This window comes from Pogoniulus pusillus, chromosome 2 (genome assembly GCF_015220805.1).
Source record: "Pogoniulus pusillus isolate bPogPus1 chromosome 2, bPogPus1.pri, whole genome shotgun sequence".
NCBI lineage: Eukaryota > Metazoa > Chordata > Aves > Piciformes > Lybiidae > Pogoniulus > Pogoniulus pusillus.
The window spans coordinates 36,279,849-36,297,249 of NC_087265.1; the positions used below are offsets into that span (position 1 = coordinate 36,279,849).

Here is a 17,401-nt window from a genome sequence, read left to right on the forward strand (position 1 = left end):
TATATAGTAGTCAGAAGCTCTCGCTTAAGTGACCGCCTCCGTATCCATCCGCAAAAATGACCTGCGAAGTAGTTCCCCCGGGTTGGAAGGCCTAGCACAAGTCGCGCAGCGGACTGGACATTAGATGAGTGAGAAAAGATCACAGTTATAAATATGAAGCTAGTGATAAAGTCCAGGAAGCTTTACAGGGTAAAAGGGTATTGTAACGTTCCTCGTACTGTTATCCCCTCCTCCCCATCCCAGCCCAACATTCCGGACCTGAGCGGAGGGAGACGGAAATTGCAGATGGTGATGTGTCCAACGGTGGCCGAAAAGGCTCTGGGAGATGGGCGGAAATTGCCGAGTGCTACCGGTCGCCGATAACGTGACGGAAACACCCGAAGCGCTTAGTTCCGAAGGTTGCCGAACTCGTACGTCAGTAAGCGACAGACGTCGGTGAGGCTGCTCTCTCCGGAGATTGCCGAAGGAGCCTGTGGGGAGCGGCGGAAAAGCCCGAGGCAGCCGCCATAGAGGCCAAGGCGGACGGTAGCCAGTGCAGCGGCGGGGAAGGTCGAGGCACCTCCGCCGCCCGTCTCTCGCCAGGTAACGGCAGACGCTGTGGCGGGGCTGGCAGTGGTGCTCGGTAGTCCGCGGTCAGAGGGATGCGGTGGAGGCGCCTCCAAGGTGACCCCCGCGCCGGGTGACGCTGCCGCGGGCTGTGCCTTCGCCACCGGCGCTGTGGCGGAGTGCCCAGGGGCCCGCTGGCAGGCGGAGAGCCTGCTTGGTTCCTGCCCGCAGCCGCCTCCCGGGAGGGCGGCGGAGCGCTTGTGTGCTTTTGCCCTGTAAACACCGTCCTATTGCAGTGAAGCTGCCGCCGGTTCTCGATGGCTCTGCGGCCTTCCTGCTCCTGGCAGCTCCTGCAGAGTTAGTAGCTTGAGCTGGCCTGCCTGCTGTTCGTCGTCGTGACGTTCAGCGTCTTTTCCCAAGAAGGATGGAGCAGGTCATCCTCGAGATCCTGGTACTCCAAAATTTTTCGATAATGTAAGGTGACAGATATGTATAAAGAATAGATGGTTATGAGAAATTAACTGTATCTTGCAGTTTAGGAAAGCAGCATAACGTGACACTTTTTTGCGACTGCTGCAGAAGTTTTTACTCTGCCGGTTAAAAACCCATCAGCAAACATTCGAACTGATGAAAACTCAGTACTGTTTTCTTTCTTGTCAAAGGACCATGCTTCGCTTACCTGCTGTCCGCAGGACCTTAGTTGGGGTTGCCAAGTCCTCCAGAGTGTGTGGTAAGTGTCTCTAGTTTATGCATATGCATATTGATAGTGATAAAATTCAGGTATGCTTCATTGGTTTACTGAAAGATGTGTATGGGTACTTTGGAGCTCTGGAGTGCTTTGTTGCACTGTTGTTGCACTGGTTTTAGAACTGGAATTGTTACAGTACTGTATAACTGTAAGATAAGGAGCATGGGATCTGGTGGTTTGCATCTTGCTTTAACTGAAATTTTTGTTTTCTTTTTTTTTTTCTGTGTCTCTTAGGATGTACAACAGCAACAGCAGCCAGCAACCAAATAGAGGTGTTTGTAGATGGCCATCCTGTTTTGGTGAACCCAGGAACCACAGTACTTCAGGTGTGAGGACTGGCATGCTGAATTTTTTTTGGACTCCCTGGCTCATTTCTTGTCAGCATATTCTATACAGCAAAAAAACCCAAACCATGTCATGTTGTTTTTTGCAATTCTCTAAAGGATGTTTTCACTGACTGTGATGTGATTTGATGTAGTAGAAGTCCTTTGGGGAGTCACTGTTTGAAAAAGAAGCATCTGCCATGGTTGGCTGAAAGACGATGCATGCAATGTGAACCCTAACTGCAAAAATTTATGCATTGCAGTAACAGATGTTGATCAATTCTGGTTGAAGTTCTAGCTCTGAACTGTGTGTAACCTTATAATTTTGTGTGTTACTAAAGTGGTGTCTCTGGTAAATGAGAGATTTCTTCTTTTTGGTTATTAGTTCTTAGGATTCAGAGTGCTGATCCATTGCTGCCTTTATTCTTAGTGTGGGAAGAAATGTAATCTGGATTTCCCAGCCCTTACTCAATATTGCAAGTAGATCTCTTTCTGATCTTCTTTTTAACAAGTCATTAAATGGGGACATGGTATAATGAGTTAGAATATGAAAGTACATACTGCTTATTTAAAATACAGATCTCTCATTCTTTGGATATTTAGGCATTAGTGTGCTCTCTGCAGTGGTCTAGTGTAAATTTTTCCTTTTGTTATTCATTCTAGGCCTGTGAAAAGGCTGGAGTTCAGATTCCTCGTTTTTGTTACCATGATCGTCTCTCTGTTGCTGGAAACTGTAGGATGTGTCTTGTGGAAATAGAGAAAGCTCCTAAGGTATTCTATGTGCTTCACAGGAATTGTGATTTTCTGCTGTGCTTAAAGTCTACTTTAAGTCTTCCAAATAATTGTACTATTGGTAGCACACAAATTGTTGTCATCTACTGTCTTGAAGAAGTTTTTTCCCTTTTCCCCCAGTGGACCATGGTGTCAGTTCTCAGATTCTTATGGATTACTTGCTGCTGCACATGAGCATATGATAGCTGTGCATTTTCAGTCAGATATATTTTAATGTTCTGTGATTTAGACTTCAACAGCACATTTTCAGCTGCTGTTACACAGAGATACCTTATGACTGCAGCTGTGTGATTAGTGTCTGCAGTTTTGTTCTGCTGAAGTAGACATTATATTTGCTTACTATTTTATATTTTAGTGCATCACATACCATTGATTTCTGTTGTAAAATAGTAGTTGACTTCAATATCGAACTCTGCCTTCAGCAGCATTAAGAAACCTGTGCAGATTGCTGAAGCATTCTTTTGATATTCAGTCTTGAATTACTTGTGTCCATACTGAGAAGAAATATGTTATGTTTTTGCTTTCTTTTTATGATGACTGCAGCCAGTTGCTGCTTGTGCCATGCCAGTTATGAAGGGCTGGAACATACTGACAAATTCTGAGAAGTCCAGGAAAGCAAGGTACCTTTCCTTTAGCTTTTTATAGCTGCTTGGTTGTACTGTTTCCTAAATAATGTAGTGTTAACATTCACTTTAATTCCTGAACCCAACAGAGAGGGTGTAATGGAGTTCCTGCTGGCAAATCACCCACTGGACTGTCCTATCTGTGATCAGGGTGGAGAGTGTGATCTACAGGTACAATATCCAATTAAGTTGTGTAGATTTACATATTAATACTGTTATCTTAGGTAAGACTCTGCTTTCCAGCCACCTGGATGTGTCTGTTTTCTGTCATCTGTTCTAGGATCAATCAATGATGTTTGGCAGTGATCGGAGTAGATTTAGAGAGGGAAAACGTGCTGTGGAGGACAAGAACATTGGCCCATTAGTCAAGACAATCATGACTCGGTGTATACAGTGCACTCGATGTATCAGGTAATGTCATTTTCTTTTTCACCAGAGAGCATACCAAACAGGCATATTTGTATCAGATTGTTACTTGGGAAAGAAACACCACAAGGGACAGCCAGATATTTTTAAACTTCGTGGCTGTACTGAAGAATCTTATTTCTGGTGGGGACTGATAGCAGGTTCCCCAGAGCTACCAGACAGCTGTCATGCAGGAAATAGAGCAAGTCAAAACATGGAAATTAAATGAGAATTCTACAGGGCAGAACTGGTCCCATGGTGTTAGTGTCAGAATAGATTTTTAAAACAGTAAGTGACTTCCTTGGCTATAGTTGCAAGATTTATTTATTCTTGCCAGCCTCTGGTAGCTATATTTATGCTGTCCTGTAGTCCTGAGATTCAATACCAGTTAACCTGAGCCAGACTGAAAAAAATACAAGTTGTCTGCCTAGTTCTAGAAATAATTTGTTGGTCAGGACTAACCTTGGACTCAGACTGTGAAATTCAATGAGCACTAAAAAGCTCTGATTTTTTATTTAACTCTAACCTAATTTTTGTAGCTCTATATGAATGAAAATTCAGCAGATGTACCGTCCTGCATGTGATGGCACTGACTAATGCATCTAAATTACTGTTTTCTTCTTACTGGTGTATTTCAGGTGTAAGGTTAATGTTTATCTTAGGGAAATGAGATGGGTTAAAAAAAGGTGCTGTGGTGGTGGTGTCGTACATTCCAGATTTGTTTTTCATTCTTTTTCACGTCAACCAGGTTTGCTAGTGAGGTTGCAGGGGTAGATGACTTGGGAACGACTGGAAGAGGAAATGATATGCAAGTTGGTACTTACGTTGAAAAGATGTTCATGTCTGAGTTATCAGGAAATATTATTGACATCTGCCCAGTTGGTGCTCTTACCTCCAAGCCATATGCCTTTACTGCACGCCCATGGGAGACAAGGTGTGTATCTTAACTCGTACTGCACATGCAGCTTTCTCTGCCATAGACTTTATCTTATCATATGTCCATCTGTGATACCAAGGGTTTTCTCTGATTTTTATTCTCTGTGGTTTTGTTGTATGCTTTTCCATAGACTGAATTTAACACAAATTCTGTTACTGACTCACAACTCATTCAAGAAAAGGAAGAATGTTACAGTTGGTAGACTGCTCCCTGATATTTACCCTAAAATGACTTGGACATGTAAAGTGTGCTCATTGCTCAGTAAAAAAATTGTGTATGAAGGAAAATTCAAGTTCATTAACTCAGTAATTGTTGAGGATATACGAATACCTTGTGCAGCTAAGCTCTTATGTGCATATTACCTAAAGCTAAACCTAAAGCACATCTTTGGTTTGTTTATTCTGCAGTCTGTTGCTGCTTATATATAGGAAACTGCAAATGGTTTATTTGTTCTAAACAGGAAGGTAGAGTCGGTTGATGTTCTTGATGCACTTGGAAGCAACATTGTAGTGAGCACAAGAACTGGAGAAGTGATGAGAATTTTGCCAAGGTTGCATGAAGATATCAATGAGGAATGGATTTCTGACAAAACAAGGTGTGTGAGAGGTGTTTGTAGCCATATGTGTTGTTTATGCACTCATTAGAAGCACACTTTGCAGAACCAAAAATGTGGACAGTAGCACTGACTTCTGTATCCCACTGCTAATATTGTGAAGTTACAGTGATGAATAATTGGTAAAACACGGGTTTACTACTATAATGGAAGTTTCTGAGTATTCTAACTTGTGTTTATAGCTTTTTTTTCCCTCAGTAACTTTTTATTTGTGTCACATACTTTTGCTTGTGTTTTAGAAGAAAGTTAACATTTCAGGGGAAATATTTCTTGTGTTTCTCTTCTACGTTCATACAAGGTGTTAGAAAACACAATCTTAGAAAATATTTAGTATGCCCAATAATCTTTGTCTCTGCTCTTTAATAATATTCATGATGTTCACTTAGGTTTGCTTATGATGGTCTGAAGCGCCAGAGGCTTACTCAGCCAATGATCAAAAATGAGAAAGGACTATTTGTTTATGCCTCGTGGGAGGATGTATTAACTCGTGTTGCTGGTGTGGTAAGAACAATTTTTAATATATGTAGTATAAAATCAATTTCTAAAGCTGGACATACTGTAATAGTTAATATGAAAACAGTTGCATAGAAAAGGGCCTTTTATTTTTAGGTTAGAAGGGAGTTTTTGACTTCTAATCCACTGTATTTCCACTTAATTTTTTAAAAAAATTATTTCTGATTTCATGGATTAGACTCTCTGAAGAACTTTGCCTTATCGTGATTTCATCTGGGCACTGGTAGAGAAATTTAAGTAGGAAACTAAACTGTTTCTTCAGAAATTTAGGAGGAAGCAACTTTCTTGATCTGCTTTGATCTATCTGAAGAAGTTTTAAATTGGTTTAAACTGTGCTATCACCACTTCTGCTGTCAAGGCTGTATTACTCACATTTAAGCTGTGCTCACCTCAGGGCTTCCTCTGTGTGATTACTGCTCAAACGAAGTGCTACATCACTGCTCTGGATGTTGATAAAATTTTTGTGTGGTGAAGTAGAATTGAAATAACTGCAATTGAACTTTCCTCAAGGATGTTTTTGTCCTTCCTGCAGTAGAAGGGTTTGTTACAAAAGCTACTGCTTCTTGGATAATACCATTTGAGTTGAATTTACTACCTGAGCTTGTTTTATGGAAGTTCACATTCTGTCTGCACTGTAGCTTCATTAAAATGAAAGCATTCACCATTCTTCCTCTCCTCACCACAGCAAATGAGAATTAGATGTGTCTGAGCAATAACTCAAGTGAGAGAAATGCATAGGATACAGAGAGCTATTCACTGCTTACCTTGAATTCTGAAGGGCCTGGAATTGCTGCCTTGCAGAAGGCAGATGCTGTTATCGGGCCAGCGGTTGCACTTCTGGCTTTGTCACATTCTAATGTAACAAACATTTACCTGGGCCAAATGGGAATTCATTGCAATGTTTTCTTTTCATTACATTTATACTTTCTCTCTCCAGCTACAGGCTGTTGAAGGTAAGGAAGTAGCAGCAATTGTTGGAGGACTGGTGGATGCAGAAGCGCTAATAGCTCTTAAAGACTTACTGAATAGAGTAAACTGTGATACGCTCTGCACTGAAGAGGTCTTCCCTACTGCTGGAGCTGGGTAAGAGTTCAAACGAAGTTAGTATGTAATTAGTATGTTAATTGACTTTCCAGTCTGCAAATCCTCTCACAGTAAGAGTCTGAAATGACCTAGGATAGCAACTACTGATGCATTAGCAGGCTTTGTTTGAATTTACAGTATCGACTTATAAAGAGTATTTATGGATAGTGAGTTGATAAAGAGTCATCATTACAGCAAATGTTGCACACTTTATGTTGAGGGTGCTGCAGTTTAACAGTAGGCTACAAAAAGCCAGTTCTATGTTGGGTGATTTAGTCTGTTGCTATTTGTGTTGTGGTAGCTGCAGTACAATTAGGGTCTCATGCAACAGCAGATGAAGTTTGTGAAGGCTGACAATAACTGTAAATGTAGGGAATACTTATATTGTAATTCCATTAATATTCTACTGTGTTAGTACTTCAGATTGAGAAATCTTTTCTTTTTCTTCCTGAGCTGACAAAATATTTACCACATATTTGTTCCTTCCCTTTACTGAATTCCCATCCTCTTCTTTCTTGTATCTTTTTGTTATAGCACAGATTTACGCTCTAATTACCTGCTTAATACCAAGATTGCTGGAGTGGAGGAGGCAGATGTCCTGCTTCTGGTTGGCACCAATCCACGCTTTGAGGCACCACTTTTTAATGCTAGAATTCGAAAGAGGTCTGTATTTGTTGGTGATGAATAAGCATGCAGATCCATCTGGATTTGATACAGTGGTCTCAAGTGGAGCCTCGGGCAATAAGTTAAGAACTTGCATCTAGGTGGACTCACTGGATTTAGTTCACCTTTTAGTAAAGGGACTGGCGACGCATGTGCAGAAAAAGGGCATCTCTTCTCTCTGTAGTGTTTTGTTCATTCTTTCTTTGACATTTTGAGTAGGTTCATGTATTCGGGCATTTATTCCTTTGTTACATTACACAGACACCTCAGAGTTTTCTGTGTTATAGAAGTTTGTCAAAATATTCCTTAAATCTTTTCAGCACCAGTTTGCTGGTTTTTGTATTGTAACAAGACAGACTTGCTGATTTCAGAAGTAGTCATTGAAGTTTAACACTCTTCTTTGGCAAATAATCAACGTAACTAATTCAACTACAACAAGATATGTCAGGAGGAGACAAATGAGATTTGTAGAAGCCCTGACTTCCATAATGCTAAGGTCTTCCAAAATGCATAACTTTAAACAACAGTGGCCTTAAAAGTTTTGAGTGGAAAAAAGGCAAATAAGCTTATGAATTATTCAAATGCATATGTCTTAAAAGTTGCAGCATCACATTTACTGAAACCTTTTTTTCTACTGACTTGGCAAAAGTTTGAGGAAAGAAGGGAACTGAGTTACAAACTCACCACTGCAGTGTGTTGCTGCAGTGGTCCCAGAATGTACATGGAGAAATAACTCTTCTAAAAAATCCTTAAGATTGCTTAGCAGTCAGAATAATACTATGCTCTATGGTACCAAAACAATGAATGCCATTTATATTCCTTTGAAACACTTTTCACCCTATTGTAAGTTAATGATAAAATTTTGACTAGTGACTTTGAGTAAAACCCTGTGTTGTAAAAGTTTTTATGAAATGTTTGCTGTGTTTTCAGCTGGCTTCATAATGACTTGCAAGTGTCCCTTGTTGGGTCTCCTGTGAATTTAACTTACACCTATGATCATCTAGGAGAGTCCCCACAGATACTTGAGGACATTGCTTCTGGGAAACATGCATTCTCTAAGGTATACACAGCTTAAGAGGATGACTGTTACATTTCAGATATATTGAATAATAATGAGTTCCCCACAGAGACAGATTTGAAGAGAAGTACCGTGTTGCATATGGGGTTATTTGCTTTTAATCACTTGCAGAAATGAGGTAGTAATCAGTGTGCACAAAGTATGTGTAAACTGTGTAACATATTCATATATGTAAAACTTTGTAGCAAAGGAAACTCCTGAAATATTTCCTTACATAAAGCAGGCTGTTCAGCTGCTGCTGAACTGAAATGACTGTTTAGTGAGGGTACAGTTCTGTACTGACAGAGTAGTGTACTCCTCACAGCAGTTGCTCTTGGCTTTAAATGTAACAGTGACCATTTCAGAACCCTTGCTTTGCATGAGAGGCTCGTGTAGATGTGATAGGACTTACTACATTATCTGCACCAAGAACTGTCTTCAGAGCCATGGAATGAATTTGATTCTTTACTTGCATAGGTCCTCGACCAGGCCAAAAAGCCAATGGTGGTGGTGGGTAGCGCAGCGCTGCAGCGCAGTGATGGAGCAGCTATTCATGCTGCTGTGTCCACCATTGCACAGAATGCCAGGACTAAGAGCGGTGTTGGTTCCGATTGGAAAGTCATGAATATCCTGCACAGGTTTGTTTTAAAGTTTTTTGGGAGCTGCTTTCATTCAAACTTGGCCTACACAAGTTACCGTAATGTATGTGTGCACATTTATTTGAGTACACACAAGCAGTTTACGAGGTTAGAACCTGCATGGAATATAAAAAAAAATAGGTACAAACTAGCAGAAACTTTTTAATACAAAAAAAAACCTTAACCTAGCAAACTTTCCAGGCTCTCCATGAGATTTTATTAATTGATTATTTTTAAACATAGAATGTAATATTTAAATGAAGAGGGACAGAATAACGTTGCCCCAGTGCTCAGTAGAATGCACAGCAGAGCCACGTTACTTGCTAAATGATTGCTTTTTATCTAGAGGAAGAAAACCAAATGAAGTGGCAAGTGTATTTCAGTAATATGGTTTATTACAATATTCCTTTTACTGTGCAGTTTCATAACTGAACATGTCATAGAAAAGCTTCAGAGATTTTCATTTCAGGCTGTTTGGTCTTAAGGTATCCAATTTATTGGAATATTACTATTTTTAATGGGCAAGCTTCTCTTGGGACAGTCCTTTCTCACTTTAAAACTCCATTTGTCAAACCGATAACCTCTGTAAAGGAAAAGGTATTTCAGCAAATGTCATGGCATGCAGAGTCACAGACTCAAAGTCCTGCCAAAAGCAGCTTCAAAGACATTAAACTGGTGTGGCAAGATCAGGGCTTAGTCCTCTGGAGGAAACCAGAATAGAAAATCATGCTGCTGAAACTGAAACATTTAATACCAAAACACTGACAAGCTAAAGAACACTCACAATACGTTTTTTTACATGTGGCTTGACAGTCTTTCATGTTATTGACTTTCATGGTTTTGGTGCACCATCCTCTATACTTGTTATACAGTGTTAAGAAGCAACTTAACTTACTGGAACCTAAATGTCTTGACTATGTCAGGCAAATGTCAGTAACAGTGAAGGATTTGTAGAGAGGCATTTTTTTCCTTTAAAATTGTAAGTCTGGCACCTGATTATGCAGGATTATGCAAAACTTCCTTTGGAAATGAAAAAGACTGCCAAAAAACTATTTCATTCTTTTAAAAGTATTTTATGTGTGAATAAATGAAGGGCTGAAATGGGGGTCTTATGTCTTCGATCCTTCAGAGTAGCTGATGCTTCTTCTGCTTCATGAGTGCCCTAAATTACAGGCCTATTGAGTTCAATTCATGCTGACATGTAAACCTTGATGTTCAGATGACAAGCAGGCTGCCTGCCACTAGGCCTTGATCTGGAATGTCTGCCTTTATTTTTCTATTCCATCTTAAATAGGCAAGATTTCTCGTGAAAACTTCAAATGGCATCAGTTTGTCAAAATGCAAACCCAACCTGATATTCTGTCAAATACTCTTAAAATTTTCTACTGACTGTGTTTCCTTTTTTGTCCTGTTACTATTAGACACCTCTTATGGCCTTTTGTAATACTTAGTCAAAAAAAAGAACTTAAGTCCATTCTGATAGAAGAGAGAGAATTCTGAAATAACTTAAAGTCATAATGCATTTATTCTTACAGAGTTGCAAGCCAGGTAGCTGCTCTGGATCTGGGCTTCAAACCAGGAGTGGAGACAATTAGGAAAAATCCTCCCAAAGTGTTGTATCTCTTGGGAGCTGATTCAGGTTGTATAACACGCCAGGATTTGCCAAAGGATTGTTTTATCATCTATCAAGGTAATCAGTAGGTGTAACTTCAGAAATGTTGCTATCCAATAGCTGGAGAGAAAGCTCAAACAGTGACATATCTTAAAAATATATTCAACCCTTTGAGTTCTACTCTACTCTATCAATGTAATACATCTCCCAACTTAAGAATCTTATCCATAAAGATAAAAAACCCCCAAAACACATAACTGAGATACCGGTTACTTATTTCTTTAGTAGCCTGTTTTTCTTGTTGATAAGTAGTAAGGCACTGTAAGCCAATTAGGTCTTCTGGAGCACAGATTCAAACCTGGCAGACAAAATGGCATCGATTCCCAACTGTTTTGTCACACCAAAACATGGTCTTATCTTAATTCACTAAGCATCCTTGTTTGAGGATCCCCCCAGAGTTGAGTGGCTATAGAGACTGAAGTACCATTTACTGCTGCTTCATTCATTCTCCCCAGACTATTAGGCAAGTAAGGCCTCAGAGCTGTCAGCCTCATAGGTTTTCTATTACCACTTAAGCAGACTTAGAAACCTTTTTTTTCTGGGAAAACAGGAATTCTGTGTTGTGTTAGCAAAGTGTTTCTTTTTATTTTGAATTGCATCTTGTATAATTGTGTGCTGTTTCCTCTTTCCGTGTATTTAGGACATCACGGGGACGTGGGAGCTCCCATGGCTGATGTTATTCTCCCAGGAGCAGCATATACAGAGAAGACAGCTACATACGTGAATACTGAAGGTAGGGCCCAGCAGACAAGAGTAGCAGTAACACCACCTGGGATGGCAAGGGAAGACTGGAGAATTATTAGAGCTGTCTCTGAGGTACTGTTTCTGTTATGAATTGCTTCTAATAAAAGTATACCCAGAGGTTAAGTTCCTTTTGTAATGAAAAGTGTTTTCACAAAAGAGTTCCATTTTCAGCTAACTGTAGTCCTAAGAAGTAATGTTTTATGTTGAATCCTTAGTTAATTTTGTAAGTTAAATCGCTTTCTTTTTGAGCATAGTACTAATGCTGTAGCTTCTGTACATAAGGAGTGAAGCTTTGTGTGCAAATTCTTTTAAGTCTTTATGAAGGGCTGTAGAGGAAACTGGTGGGAGGATGCAGTTTCTTTTTAGAAAGAAAGCAACATGAACTCTAGAGGACAAGATCTAATATCATTAGATAAGGTCAAATAGGTGCTTACTAGTCACTGGGAATAGGATGCATTGATAATTGCATTGATTTTGATCTCATTTGATGGTAAACTAGGGAAAAAGTGACATTTGAAAGGAAGGAGAAGAATATGTCTTGTTTTCCTTTGTATAGCAAACAGGACAGCCTAGTTTTTTGACTTGGGGAAGTCTTAACTGTGGGCAGGGGAAGTCCAGCAGAATACCATGACTGCTTGAGTTTGTATGTTACTATAATTGCCTGTATTTTCAGGAGTAGATTTTTCCTGATCTTACTTTAGGTATATTAATGCATTGGTAATCTAAAACAGTATGTATTAAAGGCCTAGACTTGATGGCATTTCTTTCTGTGAATCAATTAGATGGCTGGTTTGACTTTGCCTTATGAGAACCTTGATCAAATACGGAAGCGTTTAGAAGAAGTGTCTCCTAATCTGGTTCGATATGATGATGTGGAAGAAGCTAATTACTTCAGCCAGGCAAATGAACTGTCAAAGGTAATCAAAGCTGAGGCATCTAGGCATGATTTATTGTTACATAACTCAATGCCCTCTTAAAAAATGGGTCTTCTTCATATGCAGTAGTACAAGTATCTTTTGACCTGCATTAAGTGCAGAATTCAGTAAACAAATGCTTTGTAATGAGTTCCTACTGTAAAGCTGCCTTTTTTTTTCCCTGCCACAGTTAGTGAAGCAACAGCTCCTTGCTGAACCTCTTGTTCCACCTCAGCTCACAATAAAAGACTTCTATATGACAGGTATGTACATTATGGCCTTCCACTCAGAAATCAGCAATACATTCTATTTAGGTTGACAGTAAAATTCTTTTGAGGTTATTTATAGCTGTATACTAGGAGGATATGCAGGATTTGAGTCTTCCAAAGAAACAGTTTTTTTCACTAGACTGATTTGGAACATGCATAAACCTCAGACTGTTTGTATGTATTTTCCACTAAGCAGTTTTCTTTATCCTTTTTAAACACAGTCCTGTACTAAATCCCTTTCTGTCCGCGTATGACATGTTTGGATTGTTGTGGTTTTGTTTTCTTTTTCAGATTCAATCAGTAGAGCATCCCAGACAATGGCCAAGTGTGTGAAAGCTGTTGTTGAAGGTGCTCATGCAGTAGATGAACCAGCCAGCTGCTAGAGACTAATCAGACTGCTACCACGTCCATCCAAGTATTTGTGGCAGTTAACTGCTGTGACTGTTTGGTCTTTTTTTTTCCCCAAAAAGAAATATTTCCGAGGTCATTTTATCTTTCTTTTCTTTGTCATCATTTCAAACAGTCCTGTGATATTATAGGACTGTTGCTTTGTCTGAGGGAACATGCAGCACTCAATGTACTCTATCCAGAGGCAGAGTACACCGTGATTGTATACAAATAAATTATAATACCAAACAATCCACTACCTATGTAATTTGTACAGCTCACACTTCTCCTGTGACAAGAACTCAGTAAGCACTCAGGAAGTCTTGATTTGTTAGGAGCAAGTCTACATGGCAAAAATACTAGATTGTAACCTTCTTTCACAGTATCCAGGTATGTTAAAATTAAGCACTAGTGAGAGTGTGAACATGCTATTTTTGTAATGTTTTCAGAGCAACTTGTCCCTCTTTCGAGTCAAACATACCTGATTTACATCAGTGTTCAGACAGACAGCTGCTCTAGATACCTGTGTTTCTCTCCCACCCTTTAAGTTGAGAAAGTACCTGTGGAGCAAATAAAAATAATTTTGATGTTTCCAAAACAACCTCCTCATACCAGACTGCTTAAAAATTTAATACAATGATGTAAGGCTTTTGGCTACACCAGCTGAAATACAGAGATCTCAGAATAACTTCTCTGCACACTAATCTCTTTATAGCGAAGTGGGGAAAGGGGTTGTGTGTGATAGTTTTTAGTTGGTTGTTGGGGGTTTCTTTAAACTCTAGAATTACTTGTGGGCAGTGCCTCTTTTATGATGGTGAATTTAAGTTTGGAGGGAGAGTATTTCCTTCTTCAACAGGCTACTAGGGTAATAGGGTTTAGAGTAATCCAGGAAAATTGTGAATGAAAACAGTATCACAAAAGTCATCGCTTCCAACTTTATTGAGGAATAACTACTACATTTTTCAGTGCATGAGAGTGCTGCTGTAGAAGCCTTAGCTTGATACAAGTCCTTTTTTCTTCCATGCTTAAAATGTTTCAGTAATGAGAATTTTTTTTAAAATGTTTTCCTTCTGCCCAGGAAGAAAACCATTCCTACTTATCCTGTCCTTACAGTAGCTGACTTAGCCTTAAATGCTGGACATCGGCTCAACCTACCAATCTTCCAGTCACCTACAGGGTCAGTTTTCTTGGTAATTTAAAATAAAGACAACTATTAATTGTATTCAAAGATACTGCTATGCATGTTAATGAGATGTCTAGAAATAATGTAGTCTTATATTTCATATGGCAAGTCACAAGACCCCACGATGTGTATGTCACGTATGTTACCGAGTACAGCATAAAACCTTCATGCTGTCCTTTCTGTAGGAGGAAGAGGGATTTATGGCAGGGATGTAGCAAAAAAGAGTATGTGTGAGAACATATGCCAAAAACAAAGCAGTTGGCTTTTTGCACAGATGGTAGGTTTAGGAGGAAAGGCTGGTAGCTTAGCTTATATTCTGTCAAACATTTGGTTCGCAGGTTCCTAGGATGAAAACCTTTCTTTCTTCCTCAAAATCCATGTTGTCCAAACACATGAATAATTTCAGCTGTGCAACAAGTTATCACTTCTTCACTTCAAAATTTATAACGATACAAAAGCTTTAGAGATTTTTATTGCTTTGCCCTCTCTAAATGTCAACAACATTCTTTAATTCTGGGAGCTCTGGCACACCATTTTAAGCTCAGTATCCTTCAGTTAGTGTGTATAGGAAATCCTTACTTCTATTAAAGAAACGTCCAGCCATTATCTTGAAAGACAGAAAAGAAAAGTACTTTTCTTTTTTGTGTGTGATTCTGTCTTTTCTGCTTCTATCCTCCTCCCCACCTAAGTAGTCACAGTAACTTTTCAAGCAAACTCAGTAACAGCACAAGGTTTTCTACAAATTTGACTGTTGAAAACTAGATAGTAAAACCAGAAATCTAAATTAGAATTCTTATCAAATGAGTTTACATTGCACTCTTTCCCTTGTCTTCTGTTTGCTCTGGTGACTTCTGCCCAGCAAGTAATAAAGGGATAGTAGGCACCTAATGAAGGAAAGTGATGTAGACTGGATAAAGTATCACAGTATCACCAAGGTTGGAAGAGACCTCATAGATCATCAAGTCCAGCCCTTTACCACAGAGCTCAAGGCTAGACCATGGCACTAAGTGCCACGTCCAAGCCTTGAACAGCTCCAGGGACAGCAACTCCACCACCTCCCCGGGCAGCCCATTCCAGTATCCAATGACTCTCTCAGTGAAGAACTTTCTCCTCACCTCAAGCCTAAATCTCCCCTGGCATAGCTTGAGGCTGTGTCCTCTTGTTCTGGTGCTGGCCACCTGAGAGAAGAGAGCAACCTCCTCCTGGCCACAACCTCCCCTCAGGTAGTTGTAGACAGCAATAAGGTCTCCCCTGAGCCTCCTCTTCTCCAGGCTAAACAATCCCAGCTCCCTCAGCCTCTCCTCGTAGGGCTTGTATTTGAACAAAAGTTACATAATTGGGGCTGTTCATGCAATTTAGTTCTGTTTAAGAAAAAAACCTGCTACTACTTGCCGGTTCTCAAACTGTAACCTCAGATTAAAAGACAGTGTGACAAAGGGCTAGTGAAGAGCTGGAGTGATGAGATGAACACTCAAGTGTTGTTTTTGACTGTTGAAATAAGGGCTTATTAGCTAGGTGATAGACTGTCTGACCCAGCTAACCTGCAGTGTTGGTGTGTGCATTTATCCAGACACTGTTGGGGGGGGATGTGGGTGTGTGTGTGGCTGTGGACTGGGGCTTTATTGTTCTTTGTTTTAAAACCTACGACGAGAACCTAGGGAGATTTAATTCCTAAAATACAGCCCTAGTGCCACCTGGTGGTCAACTGGCAGAATTTCTCGCTAGTCCAGTGATCTTCATGTTACTTTCTGTATGCTCCCCTCACAGACAGCGTGACAAAAATCAGGTTTGTGTCTGGGAGAGAGAGAGATGAATTTAGTCATTAAGTAACCACTTCTCTCAGTGCAGCACGGTCTACATTAATCTACTGCATGTATGACTTAGATTGAACCTTGCCTTTTATGTAGTCTTGCCTTCAGGAGTATGTGGTGAGCAGAGAAGGAAAAGATTTTCTTAAGGTAAAACTAAGTGCTTTTTTTCAATTACACTTAGGCCAGGATAACACTACCAGCCAGATTAAAGAGAAACAAGTTCTGTCAGAACACTGCTTGCAGATTTAAGCATCTAAATCTGAAGTTGTGATTTAAAACATTGTTCCACCTTCCTGGAAGCATCACCATCCCTTGAATACATTCCTACAGTTCAAGAGAAAGACTGCTTTAAATTTAGGGCACTTCAGTGAACTTCAAGAAAAAGAAATCAGTGTGCTCTCAAATGGAATACAGGTCAACCTGAAGTATGTATTTTGATGCAGAACTCAAAGCAGAAAGAGAAATGTTTGTAGCATTTCTTCAGAAAGTAAAAGATTCTAATCAATGCTGCTTCTGAGGCTGACAGATTCTTGCAAGACTGTCTGCTATCTGCTTAGTTGGAGGATGTGCTGTTTATTACTGTTGAAGCCAACAGAAAAGCAGCTCAGATTCAGAGTTAAAGAAAAAGCAAAGTAGCAGCCAGTCTTAATTCCTTCACCCACACACCTGTGCCTCACAAAATACTCAGAGCAATGGCTAATCCAAAACATCCTCTCAAAAGTAATAATGATGTGTGGCGTTGTCATTCAAATATGCAATTAGATGAAATCACCTTTGGGGATGAAGGGTTGAACAACTGACTCTGCCAAGGCACACGAACACAAGACATGAACACAGAAAGTGCTGACAAGCAAATTCACAGAAGAGGACTTAATACCATCATGGAAATAAAATGAGCAGAAATTTAAATGGGGAATTACGGAGAGCAGCCTCCAGTTTACTGGCATCTGAAGATAGTTGTTTATCAGGAGCACAAGAACACGTTTTATGGGGTAAGTTCTTCCAGAGTTACCTGAGAAGTTGCTTTGCTTGGTATGTTTTTTTAAAAAAAAAAAACCAAAATCTCATCCACCTATTATAAATGTTTAAATAGCATTACTAGATAATTATTATTCATTAAAACAGGCACAAGTACCTTTTGGAAATGAAACACTAACGTTTACAGTGTCACAATGAAAACTTTATTATACAAAACCAATAGGGTTCTTGTATAAACCCCTGTGTGGGTTTATACAAGTCGTGGTGCTCTGCTGTGTAAGGTTTTATCCAAGACACTTTATAGGTAACAGGTATTAGCTGACGGAATGATGTCAGCAATGTGTCCCAAGTATCTGGCTCTTCCTAGCTTCCCACAGCTGAGCACAACGGGAACGGCACAGTGTCCTAAGTGATGTACTGAGGTCCTAAGTACCTTGTGATACAAACTGAGTGAACTGCATGATCAGCAAAGCCTGCCGTGCTCCTTTGAGGTGAAAAGGAC

General features: G+C 39.8%; 1 protein-coding gene across 1 annotated transcript; it reads left to right on the forward strand.

The window, feature by feature from the left end:
• Positions 1-429: 429 nt before the first annotated feature.
• NDUFS1 (NADH:ubiquinone oxidoreductase core subunit S1) lies at positions 430-13,179 on the forward strand. Its single transcript, XM_064161136.1, has 19 exons — positions 430-582; positions 1,209-1,276; positions 1,529-1,620; positions 2,281-2,388; positions 2,953-3,029; positions 3,122-3,203; positions 3,313-3,443; positions 4,186-4,371; positions 4,835-4,969; positions 5,374-5,488; positions 6,438-6,583; positions 7,118-7,246; positions 8,177-8,306; positions 8,781-8,941; positions 10,477-10,631; positions 11,254-11,429; positions 12,140-12,274; positions 12,462-12,534; positions 12,832-13,179. The coding sequence occupies exons 2-19, from the start codon at positions 1,213-1,215 to the stop codon at positions 12,921-12,923; spliced, it is 2,187 nt and encodes a 728-aa protein (XP_064017206.1). The 5' UTR covers positions 430-582; positions 1,209-1,212; the 3' UTR covers positions 12,924-13,179.
• Positions 13,180-17,401: the final 4,222 nt, after the last annotated feature.

Bases quoted from the DNA above. Each gene is read 5' to 3' on its own strand.
- NDUFS1 (XM_064161136.1), top strand. From the start codon at position 1,213: ATGCTTCGCTTACCTGCTGTCCGCAGGACCTTAGTTGGGGTTGCCAAG. The intron at 3,204-3,312 runs GTACAATATCCA...CATCTGTTCTAG, and splicing joins GTGGAGAGTGTGATCTACAG to GATCAATCAATGATGTTTGG. The intron at 4,970-5,373 runs GTGTGTGAGAGG...ATGTTCACTTAG, and splicing joins TGGATTTCTGACAAAACAAG to GTTTGCTTATGATGGTCTGA.